Below are 13,945 nucleotides of genomic sequence, written 5' to 3' on the forward strand. Positions count from 1 at the left end.
TTGTAACTACTAAATAGCTCCCTAGAATATTATTTTATATTTTGATCAAAAAAATTAAAAACAAAAACAAAAGAACCAGAATTTCGAACTTCAACTTATTTTTGTTTAAATTTAAAACAAAACAAGAAGGTGCACATAGAAGAGCATTCCCATGTTCAGAAGAATCTCTTCTAAAGTTGGGCTAACATTAAAATAAATAGGTCCATGAAGATAACCCTGTTTTACCTCATATTTGCTATCATCGTTTTTTTTTTAATTATAGATGGAGATGCAGATAATCGTCCAACTCGATAATCGAGATATATTCCTTGTTCTTTTCATTAATAATGTTAATACTGTATTGTGCTTTGGAAATTTGCAAGGATGATGAAGTGTCTGCAGATTCTCCAGCAGAGGCCAGTGTAGCTCCTTTCATAGCTTCCACACAACTTTGCACTCATTGTACAGTACAGTACTGTATATCCCAAATTACCAGACATTACTGTGGTCAGTGCAGCCCCCCCCCCCCACACACACACACACACACACACATTCTTTCAAAATTGCTCCTGTATTAGTGATATTGTATTTCACCGCTACCTTTATAAATCTTAATGGGGTGAAGATTATGAAAGATTATGAAAAGCGTGCCACAGTATGTAAACAATGGCTAAAAGCTCTGAAAGGGAAAACCTTGGCCGGTGTATGGAAAAATTGCTCGTTTACCATCACCTGAACACATTCTTAAAAAAAAGTTGATGGGGTGTTTAGTCTGTTTAAAAAAAACAACGACCGAAAAATGTTCATTATATACCATGTAATAATACACAAATGTTATACTGTATTGCATTATAGTTTTAAACCTATTTCAAATTTTAATTCCTCTCATGTAGACTGTACATTCGCAAACCGTTAGAGTAACTGTGATCTGATGTGGGGCTTTACCAGTAAGAGTCCCTGGTGGGCTTCTGATGTATTTACTCGCAGCCTTTCAATAAAACCCACCTCTTCACTTTCCTCATCTGCTATCCTGGTTTATATAATTACACAAACTGAATAAACGAAGGCCTCGACCAATTGAGCTTTAAATGTACTTAGAGACCACAAAGGCTTTTCTGCTCCTTCAAATCTATTGCTTGTAAACATCAGAGTGGTTATTGATTAAAAGTGAGGCTTCAGATTATATCCTTACATAATATGAGGCTAGGAAAGGATCAGGACTGTGGTCTAAAAAGGATTTGAGCCATCAGCAGAGTCAATCACTTCCCTAAAGCTTTTACAGAGACGCCTTGAATTAACCAGGCTGATTAACACTTATCACTGGTGCAGACTTACCACACTGTGCAAGACAGAGCGCTTGATCATACTCCAGACACTATGAAGATGAAAGCAAAAGCTGTTTTAAGACGGGGAAGGTCAGGACAGTGCAAATTAATTTCATCATCATCATTTTCATTACGCTGCAATGATGATTAAGACTGAGGAAATGGATTTCATTGCGTGATTCATCCAACAGAACAAATGAAACAATGTGAAACTGTCCATCATCAAACATTTTGGGATAAAACTTGTTATGTATATATATATATATATATATATATATATATATATATATATATATATATATATATATATATATATATATATATATATATATATATATATATATATATATATACATATACACATATACATATACATATACATATATATATACATACACACACACAGTGGAACCCCATGTTACAACGTCCCTGATTTGCGTTATTTTCATGTTGCAACGTGAAATACTGAGTTGTTTTCATCCACTCTTTATGACATTTTCCTGGTTATGTGACCAAAACAACTGTCATGACCTTAGGGACAGTCCAATGAGTACTCTGCTTCTCGCCCGAGATAGAAGATAGACTCCAGTTCACCCGTGACCCTCATGAGGTATAAATGCTCTGTGCATCAGAGAGCAGACATGTTACTGCATTAGTTCTTACCTTTCTCAGTACCCGTATTGCTGTATATGCTGTAATTAACATAATACAATTATTAACAGTAATGGGTAATAGTAATAGATTCCTACAATGCCACCGAGCTTGCTGGTGCCTATCCCAGCCGTCTTCGGGCAGTAGGCGGGGTACACCCTGAACTGGTTGCCAGCCAAATGCAGGACACATCAAGATAAACAACCATTCACGCACCCAATCGCACCTAAGGACAATTTAGAGTGTCCAATTCACCGACCATGTATGTTTTAGGAGTGTGGGAGGAGGCCGGAGTGCCCGGAGAGAACCCACGCAGGCAAAGGGAGAACATGCAAACTCCACACAGGGAGGCCAAAGCCAAATATAATTGAACTTGGGACTCTGAACTGTGAGGCGGATGTGCTAACCATCCTTCCATTATGCTGACCTTTGTGACATCACAGCTCTGGAAATATCTGAAGACACAAAGACGCGTGTTTCAAACCGCACAGGACAGTATTTAGTGATTAAACTGCTATATAGTTAACATCTACTCACTTTTGTGATGACATTTATGCTTTGTAAAGGGGTTCTAAAGAACTCAAGAAAAAAAAATCAATATTTGTCCCTGACATTTCAATGGTCAGTATTGTGCTATTTTAAAGTTTCCACAATTCACTAAGGTATGTATATGATTACATATAATTTTTGTCACAATTTAAATATAAGTTATTTTGATTGCTATATTTCTAACCTGCAAGTAAGATGCTTGGCCCACCTTTATAAATTTTTGTTTTCAAATTGGCATGGTATTCAAGTGATTTGGACATCCACTTCACAGTTCTGAGATTGGGGATTTTAATCTGGGTTATGTTTTTGAAAAAAAACAAGTGAGTTTTTTTCACTTTCCCATTTATTTTTAAAAATACCGTATATACCAATATATGTTGAGCTGTCTGTCAGTGACTAGTGATGGGCAAAACAAATAAATGCCCTCCAATTAAATTGGAGAAGGTTCAATAAAAACCTATAGCTCAAGGGGGTTAAACTATTTATCACAGGCCACTTCTTTATGGTGTCCATCAGAGGGCTGCTATGATTGTAAAATCTACAAAAGTTTAATGACCTCCTCATTTTATTACCTAAACAGAACACAACAAATTGATGGGTAATTAGTTTTGAAATCACCAGTCAAGAATAATAGTTTCATCAACGATAGTTCAAATTGGTGTTGTAACGTAACAAGAAATGCATGCAGCACATGAACATCATTATTCATTACAAATGACACATTACAATTTTGGTGCAGATTTTAGCAATCGTCATGAAAGTTGACATGCATAAACTGCTTTCATGGGCCACATAAATTGATATGGTGGGCCATATCCCGGTCCTCGGGCCTTGAGTTTGACACCTGTTTTGTCTATCCCACTGTTGGCCTCATAAAACACAGCAAGTCATAGCTTGCTGCGAGTTATGACTTTTTGCAACAGTATATATTTTCTATAGCTGCTTAACATCATTTACGAGTAAAACGAAACAAGAATACCATTATTTCAGCATCAATACTTTTTGTAATTTTTACCCTTTATTTTTACGTTCGTGTCACGACATATTTCGAATGTGAAATGAGCGCTTTGTTTGGCTCAGTAAAGGTTGGGAACAACTGACCGGTTTTAGTTAATGCGACGTTCTGTTGGTCTGAAAGGGAGAGGAGTGCGGTTCTCAACATGCGCCACATCCAAAGTGCCTTTAGAACTTCTCTTGTGAAATGGGTCTATATAAATAAGCGTTATTGTATTACTAATATTATCATTTTTGAATACGCGCGCCAAAGTACGTGAAAAGAGGCGGAGCCTCATTTTCCATCAAGTATCGGCGGACTGGCTGCCTGGAACAAAGGGTCCTGAAGTAGTCTTAGCAGTGGATGGGTATTACCGTATACGTATGCTAATGCTTTTTTTTAAGTACAGTAAAATTATTCGTAAATGTATAGCTGCATTTATATGTATTTTTAAACCAGCTTTCTTTTGGTGGCTTTCGTTTCCTCCCTCGTTTGGTGTCTTATGTGTTGGGACCATACAAGTGCTCTCCGAAGCGACAGCGCTTGGAGCTTCGCCGTCCAGCCTCTCCGGCTAGCATCGACGCTAGCTGGCTAGGAGCAACTCCGCCTTTCGGCGGCCTTTTCTCTGCAGGTAACCACACCTCACAGCGCGCGCGCCGCGTCGTTACCTTCGCCGCCGGCGCATAGCATGTCAGGAAATACGCGAGGGACATTGCGGTGGTATTACGCTACTAATGGCGGTGTAGCGACAAGGTTAATAGCTTAGCAATGACTTGCGTCGTCAGTTCAGGGATGCGGCCCTACGGTTCCGTTTACACGGAGCCCCGGTGTGTTTGGCTCGGCGTCCGTGTGTGCACGGCTTCTTGTTTTGTTGCACTCTGTCTTGTAACACAGCGCAGGGAATGGCCTTGGCGATGTATTTTTAGCGGCGTTTGGAATGTTTAATTTGATTGTGGTCACTTAGAGCATCCGTCTGTTTGGACCGAGATCCATTGTTTGCATTAGCAACGACCCTAATGTCGATAACTGAGAGACCGACGTTGGTATTGGTTTTGAAACGTGCCGAAATATTGTAATACTTCCTAATTTATGTTTATCCGGTTTTATGAGAGAATGTTATTTTTTGAGTGCCTTGACGGAATATAAGCGTATTAATCATATTGTTATATGTTGCATATCCAGTGGTGCGCAAAGGTCAGAGAATTAAAAAAAAAATATATTTTTTTTTTACCGTTCATGCGATACAAAATCTCATTGGATATTTACCATTTGATTCCCTAACTGACTCCTCATCTATCAATTTTCTTCAGCTGCTTATCCTCACTGGTGTTGTTTGTTGGCTTGCTGGTGCCTATCCTAGCCATCTTCAAGCACTAAGCGGGGGACACTCTGAGCTGGTAGCCAGCCAATCGTAGGGCACACAGAGATAAACTACCAGTCACAATCACACCTAACGGTAATTTGGAGAGTCGAGTATAGCTACCATACATGTTTTTGGAATGTGGGAGGAGACTGGAGTGCCCGCAGAAGACCTACACCTGCACAGGGAGAACATAGAAAAACTAGATAGGGAAGCCCAAGGCGAGCTGGAGTTGAACCCTGGACCCCTGCACTGTGAGGTGAATGTGCTAACCTCCTCCAATGTGCCTCCCTCCACAAATATTCTTACTGGTAAAGTTTGCAGAATGGAGGATGAAAATTCAGTAATTGTTGTCCAGATGCACTATTGATTGTAATTAAGTAAAACAGCAGAGATTTAACCCTCAACATTCTTCTTAATGCAATACAGTCTATAATAAAACAGAGGTATGCTTGTGCGACAGAAATCACTGATGCTTACCATCACGTTTCACTTCGTGCATTTGCGTATCTGACCCAACTTTCACCCATGACAACAACCGAGCCAAGATGTGCCTTGAAGCACACTTACAGTAAATGTGGCGCAAGAGTTACCTCTCATGTCCTGAGCTGGCAGACAAAACCTGTGTGTTTGATAGAGGTTTTAACATTTTCAGTCATCCTCTATTTGACAAGTCTGGAAAAACTAGTCGAGAAGCAATAGCTACTGTAATTTCTCAAATGTAAGATACACTTTTTCCCCAAAATAAAGGCCAAAAGTATGGGTGCAATTTATAAACGTTTACTTAATTTTTTTTTTTTTTTTTTTTTTTTCAATTCAACACCATTTGAGGAAGATTGATCAGTCAGCCATTTAAGTCGAGTTTTGACGCACAGATGCGCATTTTTATATCGACAGTATTCTAAGAATAATTACCGTAATGGGGCGAGCAAGCGGGTGGATGTCAGGTGGCTGTTAGCAACAAGTGCCCGTTGCATCTAAAAGCATTTTGTGTTAGTTGAGGTTGAGGTCTCTTTAATAAGAGACGAGACCAGACTGAACCACCATCTGAGTCCATCCTTGTTCACACACAGGAAATATTACTGAACCCGAGAGAATCATGTAAAAGTTATGATGTCTCTTGCTGATTCAAGTAGGATTGGCCTGATTCAAATAAGAGTGGCAAGGTACTGTACGTATTCCATTTGAATCATTCATTAATTGCGGTCTTTTGGCATATACTGTATACACAATCATGAATTTGGTGAACTTTAGCCATGTCACGGCGAAAAGGAAAAACAACTTTTAGGAAATTCAGTTACACTGTCGAGGTGTTCACTGACTGCTGACGATGTGGGAAATCTGAAACACTTAACTTTATGTGCAATAAATGATTAATTTACTAATCTGAACACAGGAAAATGTGAAGAATTTAGGAAAATTATAATTTTCCTGTTTTGCTATAGTTTATACATTGTTGCCAAAGTTTCTTTTATCTTATTCATAGCAACTTAGAAATTACAGAATTTGCCCCCAAAATTATGGGTATATCTAAGGGCTGCACAATTAATCAAAATTTAAACGCAATCACGATATTGGCTGCCACGGTTAATTAAGCCGATCCTTGGCGATAATAACATTTAAAGGGACAGTGTGTAAGATTTAGACCGTTTTTCATTAAAAAGAAATAAAGTAAATGATTGTAAATTTCAAAAACTTGCAAATGTTCTTAATGACCAACAGTATGTTCTAAATATAATTGTAGGTCTAGTTATTGAACTATATTACATGGGGGGGGCACTTCTCCAGAGGCGGCCATGTTAGTTAGGACAATGGTAGTTGCAGCAACTCTTGCTGTCTGTAATGAAAAACGGTCTAAATCTTAGACACTATCCCTTTAAAGGCAAACACTTTTTTGATTACAAGTCAAACCACCAGGTGGCAATGTTTCCCACATTTGCATGACTAAAGCCTCAGATTTTCTCACCCTAATATATTATTCACCTGTGTAAAATGACATTGAGTATCTCACCTGATTCCTAATATATACAGTGCTATCTGTTGATTTGAGACCCATTTTCAAAAATCAGATTGGCAAAATATAAGAATAAATTCGGTTTGAAATGACCAAAATGACACTTTGACTGCTAATGGATTAAAATTTGCTCAAAGGTAAATAATGTGCTTGGTTCTAAGTAGGCTTAATTTTCCATTGGTTTGCACTCATCAACTAAGTTAGCTGTGTTGCCTATTGTGCCAAGTATTTGCCATGTCTCGTGAATGTTTTAATTATTATTTACTTTATTATTATTTATTTTAGTTTATTAGTAGTAGTAGGTATCAAGCCTTGGAGCTTTGTTTATATACTGCTTGTTTAAAAAAAGGGCACTAAATAGATGTTTGACCAAACATGATGAATAATCACAATTTCAATATTGACCAAAATAATTGTGATTATTATTTTGGCCATAATTGTGTAGCTATATTGAATTTTATCCACAGGTGCGTCTCAAATTTGGGTATTGAGGAATGACGGTAATTGCCCTCTTTCTCAGTGGCGAGACAAACTGTAGGAACAACGCCATCTCTAATAGTTTTCGCCTTGCCTTTCATAAAAATAAGCACGCGCACCTCAGGTCTTCGTATTCTGAGGAGATTCGTTTACTGAAGCGGTTTGGACTGACTGTTTGGGCTGCATATTATTCTTGTAAATGAGATCGTTTACGTTGTCACATGACAGTTAACAGAGAATTTACCTATGACTCCCTTGCACTAATTAAACTGGGTCCTGAACAAACTTGCACAAATCATAAATAAGGGACTCAGGAAACTTTTCAGGGAAGCAGGCTGGCTGAGCACTGATCGTGCGCTGCTTATGTGGGACTGACACAAAGAAGGACATTCAGGATGACCGTTTTTAATGAAAGAAGGGGTGCATAACAAATACTATGTCCTGGTACTCATGTGAGTAACCCACAAAAAAACAAGGTGCACCTCTAACTTTTAAAAGATTGTTAGAAAGACCACATTAGATATTTGTAGTTGTTAACTTGTTCAAGTGTCTCATCTTGCCCACAACTTAAATGATTCTGTTGTGATCATGTCGGTTTATCTATAAATGTCGAGTAAAATAATGAGATATATATTTTTTACAAGGTGCTGCCCGTTATATGCCAGGCAAGCGTTATCCAGGGGGGGATTGACCCGCTTTCACATTTACACACACACAATACTCGTTTCTGGGGTTAAGCTTGCAATCGATTGCTCATTCGCGCTCAAAAGCTTGCATGGTTCACCAGTAGAGTGTTTGTCTCCCAACCGGAAGGTTGTGGATTTGATGCCTGGCTATGATCGTGTCAGTGTCCATCAGCAAGACACTCAACCCTAACTTTCTTCCGGTGGATCTGGCAGTGCCCTATGGGGAAACAGCCTCCATTGGTGTGTTTGTGAGAATGTTAGCCTTTGCTTTGAACACCATATGATGGATAAAGGAATATTAATTGCACTCCATTTATCATTAATAAGTACATACATATTATGTTTAACAACAATACCGACTGTAAACCAACACTAAGGAACTTTTCAATCCTCATAAAATATTCTCATAATTTTTCTGATAAATCTGACTTAAAACAAGGTGAATGGAACTTTTGTCAAGTCGTAAGGCATTTGCTGGCACTAAGTAACTTTGAGGAGGGTGGCAGGAACCCTGCCACGCAAAAAAACCCTCCAAATGTGGTGGCTCTATACAAGATTCGTCACTTCCCCCTTTTCCCCATTTTTTACAAAAATTGTAATAAATACGAACAACTACATGCAGTTACTGTTGTCATGGCAAAAGCTGCAAAAAAATTGTCTGAGGAGATAACAAAAAAAGTAGGCTAGCCGGATAAAAGGACAGTTAAGGATAAACCATATACAGTGAGCCCCCGGTTTATGAGATCAATCCGTTCTGCGGTTGGGATCGTGATGCAAATTCCCCGTATAGCGGGCAATTAATTAGCTAATGCGTGTAAAACCCCAGGTAAAAACATCAACATTGTAGCCTATATACATATTAAAAAATAGGTATCAAAATAATATAGCAAGTGCTATTTATATATAATATACATGTGTACAATTAAATAACATACTAAATAAAAAATGTATAAAGATTTTATTTACCTTTGAACAATGAGCTTGTTATGCCCATATTCCCTAGTGAGGGTAGCCTAGCCTAGGCTAGTTTAGCCTTTGTATTTCTTGATTATCTCCAGCTTTGTTTCCATATTAATCATCATCTTACTTATCTTTTTAACATCACAAGCAATCTTGGGACCAATTAACCAATTAAAGTTTGAATTAAGCACTAAAATGCACAATAAATACAATATTGAAAGCACTCTCACACCAAATAAAGTCTTTAGGCAACCATCTTTGTGACTCCGTGTGCTGACCAATAGCAGACCAGCATCTTAGTGACCTTTGACGCCAACCTATAGTAAACCAGTATAAGGAGTTCTGACACGACCAATACTGGACCAGCATTGTAGTGATGTAAGCAGTGACGTGTGTAATGACGTATGAGCGTATTCCCCTGAGTAGACACACGTGCACACTGACCGCCATGTTTGAGAAGAGAATTTTTTTTTTTTTAATCTCGTAAAGAGAAAATAATGGCTTAAAGAGCGCACAAAAAAATGTTTTCCATTGGCGGTGCTTTGGATCTATTCCTGGTAGGCTATTAAGTAGCTTTCGATGCTCAAATCGAGATGATAATGATCATTTTAGCTCCTGGGAATTTATAGCAATAAATACAGTAGCTATCAGCTTGATTGTTTGCAGTTCCACACTGGCCGAACCAGCCATGTTATTCAAAAGTATGATGTTATTTTGACACAATTAGATTAATTACCTCATCGCTATTCATCCTTCACAAAGCCATTGGAAACAAATCTAATTCAGACCAAATGCAGGCCACTGGGAGATCAGGCTTTCATGACGTTATGCATTAGTCCTCGCTGGAAATGTCTTCTTTCATTTGGTAAAACACTACCACTTTTTGTGTTTTTCCAACGATTATTTATAATTCCATATGTGCCTGAGTTTAAATGAATAAGCATGCACTCCATGGGGGTATATTCAGCATAAGCAAATTATTGAATCGAGTATAATGAGGAAGCACTCTCAAAATGTCCTTTAAAAAGCAAGCAATTAACATTTAAATGGCTGTGAATGTGGCAAAATACATATACTGTACAGTCTTAGATTTTTACTAATTGGGAAAGATTTAATCCAACACTTGTCATAGACGGCTTCCGCCCTCTGTGCCTGCCAACCCTGTCTCATGAGATCGAGTTGGAGCGCTTTTGCTGCGTTGTTTTTCTCAACTACTTGGACTGGAAAATTATGGCATCGCATCATTTATGCGAGTTAAATTTCACGGCGCATTAATACATGTGTGTTCAATCTCGTAGAATTAAATAAGAAACTAATACTTAAATATAGAAGGCGGAGAATTATTGTCACGTACAGTATAGCACAAAACCACGCCATCATGCTAAACAATCAGTCTTGATTTTCCCTTGAATACTACCATCAACACGGTATAAATGCTGTTTTGTAACCACTCACAATCGAACAAAGCTTTAGCGTTCCTCCATTTTGAAACAGGTGAGGCTCACCAATACCAGACCACCATCTCCGTGAGGAGACGCCGTCCAATAGCAGACCAGAATTATAGTGACGTGTTGCAGGAAGGCAAGTGTGACGGCAACTGAAAATAAGTGTAATTACCTAAAAACGTCTGCAGATGGAGATGAAACAGCACAAATACAGCCAAGCCCCCATGGTCTTGACAGTTGTTTGTGTCGCAAAACTGGGAAAATACCATGAAGAGGAGATGAAAAAACTGAGTATTCCATGTCGCAACATGAAAATAACGTAAGCCGGGGACGCTGTAACACGGGGGTCCACATGTAAATTTCTTATGTGCTGTTAAGTAGTTGTAGAGTAGTGTTGGGTGTTGTAAATATATTCTGGTTGTACATAGAAAAAGTTGGCATTTATTGTAATTGCAGTGTTGAAAGTCTTGGACTGATGCTTTTGCTGCCCAATAGAGAGAAGATAAAACATGTTGAACTCCCCAAGACAGCATTGCAGTTGCGCTCATGTTGTTTTTAATCTGGCACCACTGCCTTTTAAACAGCAAGTTGACATTGATACACTGTTTGCCCGTGAATTGTGACTATTTAAATTAGCTATGCACCACCTCAAGTGAGGCATGTTCATGCCCTACATAAGAATATCACCAGCAAGCAGGCCCAAATGATCCAACGGTTTATTGCGGCACCATAATTAATGTCTAATGAAAGCATGTGTAGAAAGAGTGCCTGGCACTAATGAGGCTGACGGGCTCATATTTCCAAGGAATGCCCTCCTTACCACCCCCACCCGTCTGTTATCCCACTCTGCCGCTGTTTGCTGGAGTTTAAGATATCATTAGTCAGACCTGTGTGAGGTCTGTGTTCCCACGAAGGCTTTATCTGGAATGACAAGAGTTAATAACAGCCAGGCTGGTTGGGCAGTAGGGGGATGGGTAGAGGAGGCATGGGGGGGGGGGGGGGGGGGGGGGGGGGGCAGCACAGTGCAGATCACCATCTGGGCTCTAATGAAAGAGAGGGATCCCTCTGTCTGTGTGGTTGCTACAAGAACCAGCCAGATTGTGTTTGTTTTTCTCTTGTCCATTTAGCAGATTGAAGATGCATTAGCTAATGAAAGTAGCCTACAAAGGTTGGGGGAGGGGGAGGGTGGCGTTCAGGGGAATAAAATACATTTTAGAGAACCCATGGAACTCAACAAAACAGAAAGAGTTGGATTTTTGGATGTAGCTACATCGAGGCAATCTCTAAATGTTTACTCTACACACACCTTCCTCTGCTCACTCTTTTGCTCTCTCTCTCTCTCTCTCTCCCTCCCTCTCTCGCTTTCCTGCGCAGGCTGTTCGTCAAAGTCATTCAAGCTGTACTCTCCCAAGGAACCCTCCAACGGCGGCAGCTTTCCCCCTTTCCATCCAGGCGCTATGCTGGATCGAGATGTGGGGTAAGTCTCTTTGAACCACCACAATAATAATGCTCTCATTAATATTTATATAGACAGAAAATATTCTCTGGTAAGGAATCATATTTGCATTGTCAAATCTTTCCTTATAGCAGAATTTCTTTATGTGGGGAAATTACGATACATGTCCTGTGTGAATGTGCAAGTATGTGAACAATATACAGTACATGACTACCAACACAAGCATTAAAATGTAAAACTACATTGTCCAAAAACTGATTATAATACAAAAACTGCAGTATACAGTACAGGTACATGACCAAAATACAGTACAGTATATTAAGACTAGTAACAAAATGCAAAAACATGGTCTAAATACTGTTTATAAGATAACACCAATACAGCAAAGGAATGTTTTGTACTTAACTACTGTATTGGATACTGTACTGTATTTTAATGTTGATTTTTCTCCATCTTGAGAAAAAAAATGAACCTATTTAGAGTTGTTATGTTGGACTCATTCTTTGCTGTGTGAAAATGTTTGCCTGCGTATCATCATTGTTGCTACTTGCAATTAACTGTCCCGTTGATCATCACTGATGTCTGGTGATTCTTGTGCATACAAAAGGATTGTGGATGCCAGCTCCATAGCTTCCTTGCTAGACAGCGGCTTTGAACGTTGAACTGGGCACATCATCTTCCTCAGACTTGATCACACTGGTAGTTTGCTAAAGAGATTCATTGATATCCTTTGCTGTGTAATCTTTCGTGACAGCCAAATCACAGTCCACATTGAGAAGATCCTGGTTTGTCAGGTCATGTATGATCTGCCACAATGGCATCTGTCTCATCAAAATCTTCCCCCTCAGCGTTGTCAGCGATGGCATTTGTGTGTGAAAATCCACGCTTGGAAAATCATTTACCAAGGATGGTAGTTTCTAATTTCATCCAAGCAAGTTCAATCCAGTGAATGGCATCCTTCATCGTGATTCTTTTCACAAGTTCATTTGCTTTGTTGCACTCGTCCACGATGAGCAAAATACTTCGCAGCATGAACTTACTTTTATACTGCTGCACATTCTCGATGATTCCAGCATCCATCAGCTGTATGTGAAAGGTTGTGTTTGTTGGGAAGAAGATAATGTTAATGTTTGATAAGATAGCTGTGGTGTGGTCTGCACAATTATCCATGAACAATAAAGTTTTTCGGTTTTTGATTGACCATCTTGTTATATAGCTGATTCTATCACTTCATAAAGATTTCTGAAGTCATCCAAGCTTTGCAGTTGGTTTCATACGTCACTCTCATTTGTTGTTTTTCGTCTTTTGTAAAGCACTGCGGGTTTGCTATTGTTCCAATGACCAACAGATGTAACTTTTCATCAGCCATTGAATTTTCAAGCAGTACAGTAATCCAATCCTAGGCAACTTTACCATTTTTTGCAGAATCACATTTACTCACATATGAACAGGATGGAAGAGTTCTGAGAAATAATCCGTATTCGTCACAGTTAAATAGAGTATAAGTTGAATTGGCTGAATATCCTTCAATGAGGCCTGGTCTCTTTTAACCCTAACCCTCACCACACAAGGCATCATTGCTCAGCTGATGTCGAGCAACAAATGTTTGAAGCCAGCCACGGGACACTTCAAAGTCCTCTATGCCCATGATAATGCTAGTGTGTGTGTGTGTGTGTGTGTGTGTGTGTGTGTGTGTTTTAAGATACATTAGAGGAAATCAACATGCTCCCTGTTGCTAATTTTTTCTCATCTCACCTTGTTTTTTTTTTTTTTTGGACCAAAGTGCACTCCTTTTAACATGTTTGTGTGTGTGTGTGTGTGTGTGTATATATATATATATATATATATATATATATATATATATATATATATATACAGTCAGCCCCCTGCTTACGAGCATCCTGATTTGCGAACATTCCGCCTTACGAGCGTGGATCAGGGAGAATTTTGTCCTCCGCTTACGAGCAAACCTCTCGGTCTTGCGAGCATTCCGTCAAACCAGCCATTGAGTATGTAGAAATGTTCTCGCCTAACTGCGTCAATATATTC

The 13,945-nt window shown here is 39.0% G+C and overlaps 1 protein-coding gene across 4 annotated transcripts in view; it reads left to right on the forward strand.

Annotated features, from left to right (window-relative positions):
* The window catches only part of ldb1a (LIM domain binding 1a), a 36,979-nt gene that overhangs the window by 9,331 nt on the left and 13,703 nt on the right, over positions 1–13,945 (forward strand). The window contains exons 1-3 of one of the 4 annotated variants that reach the window (XM_088421143.1): positions 3,823–3,879; positions 4,021–4,129; positions 11,815–11,917. In XM_088421143.1, the coding sequence (XP_088277269.1) occupies positions 3,862–3,879; positions 4,021–4,129; positions 11,815–11,917 (230 nt within the window). In that variant the 5' untranslated portion in view covers positions 3,823–3,861. Of the gene's footprint in view, positions 1–3,815; positions 4,130–11,814; positions 11,918–13,945 lie in introns of those variants that run through there. The other 3 variants (XM_088421145.1, XM_088421146.1, XM_088421144.1) reach the window with 3 other exon arrangements.

Source organism: Hippichthys cyanospilos, chromosome 8 (genome assembly GCF_059441005.1).
Source record: "Hippichthys cyanospilos isolate Australia breed blue-spotted pipefish chromosome 8, RoL_Hcya_1.0, whole genome shotgun sequence".
Lineage (NCBI taxonomy): Eukaryota > Metazoa > Chordata > Actinopteri > Syngnathiformes > Syngnathidae > Hippichthys > Hippichthys cyanospilos.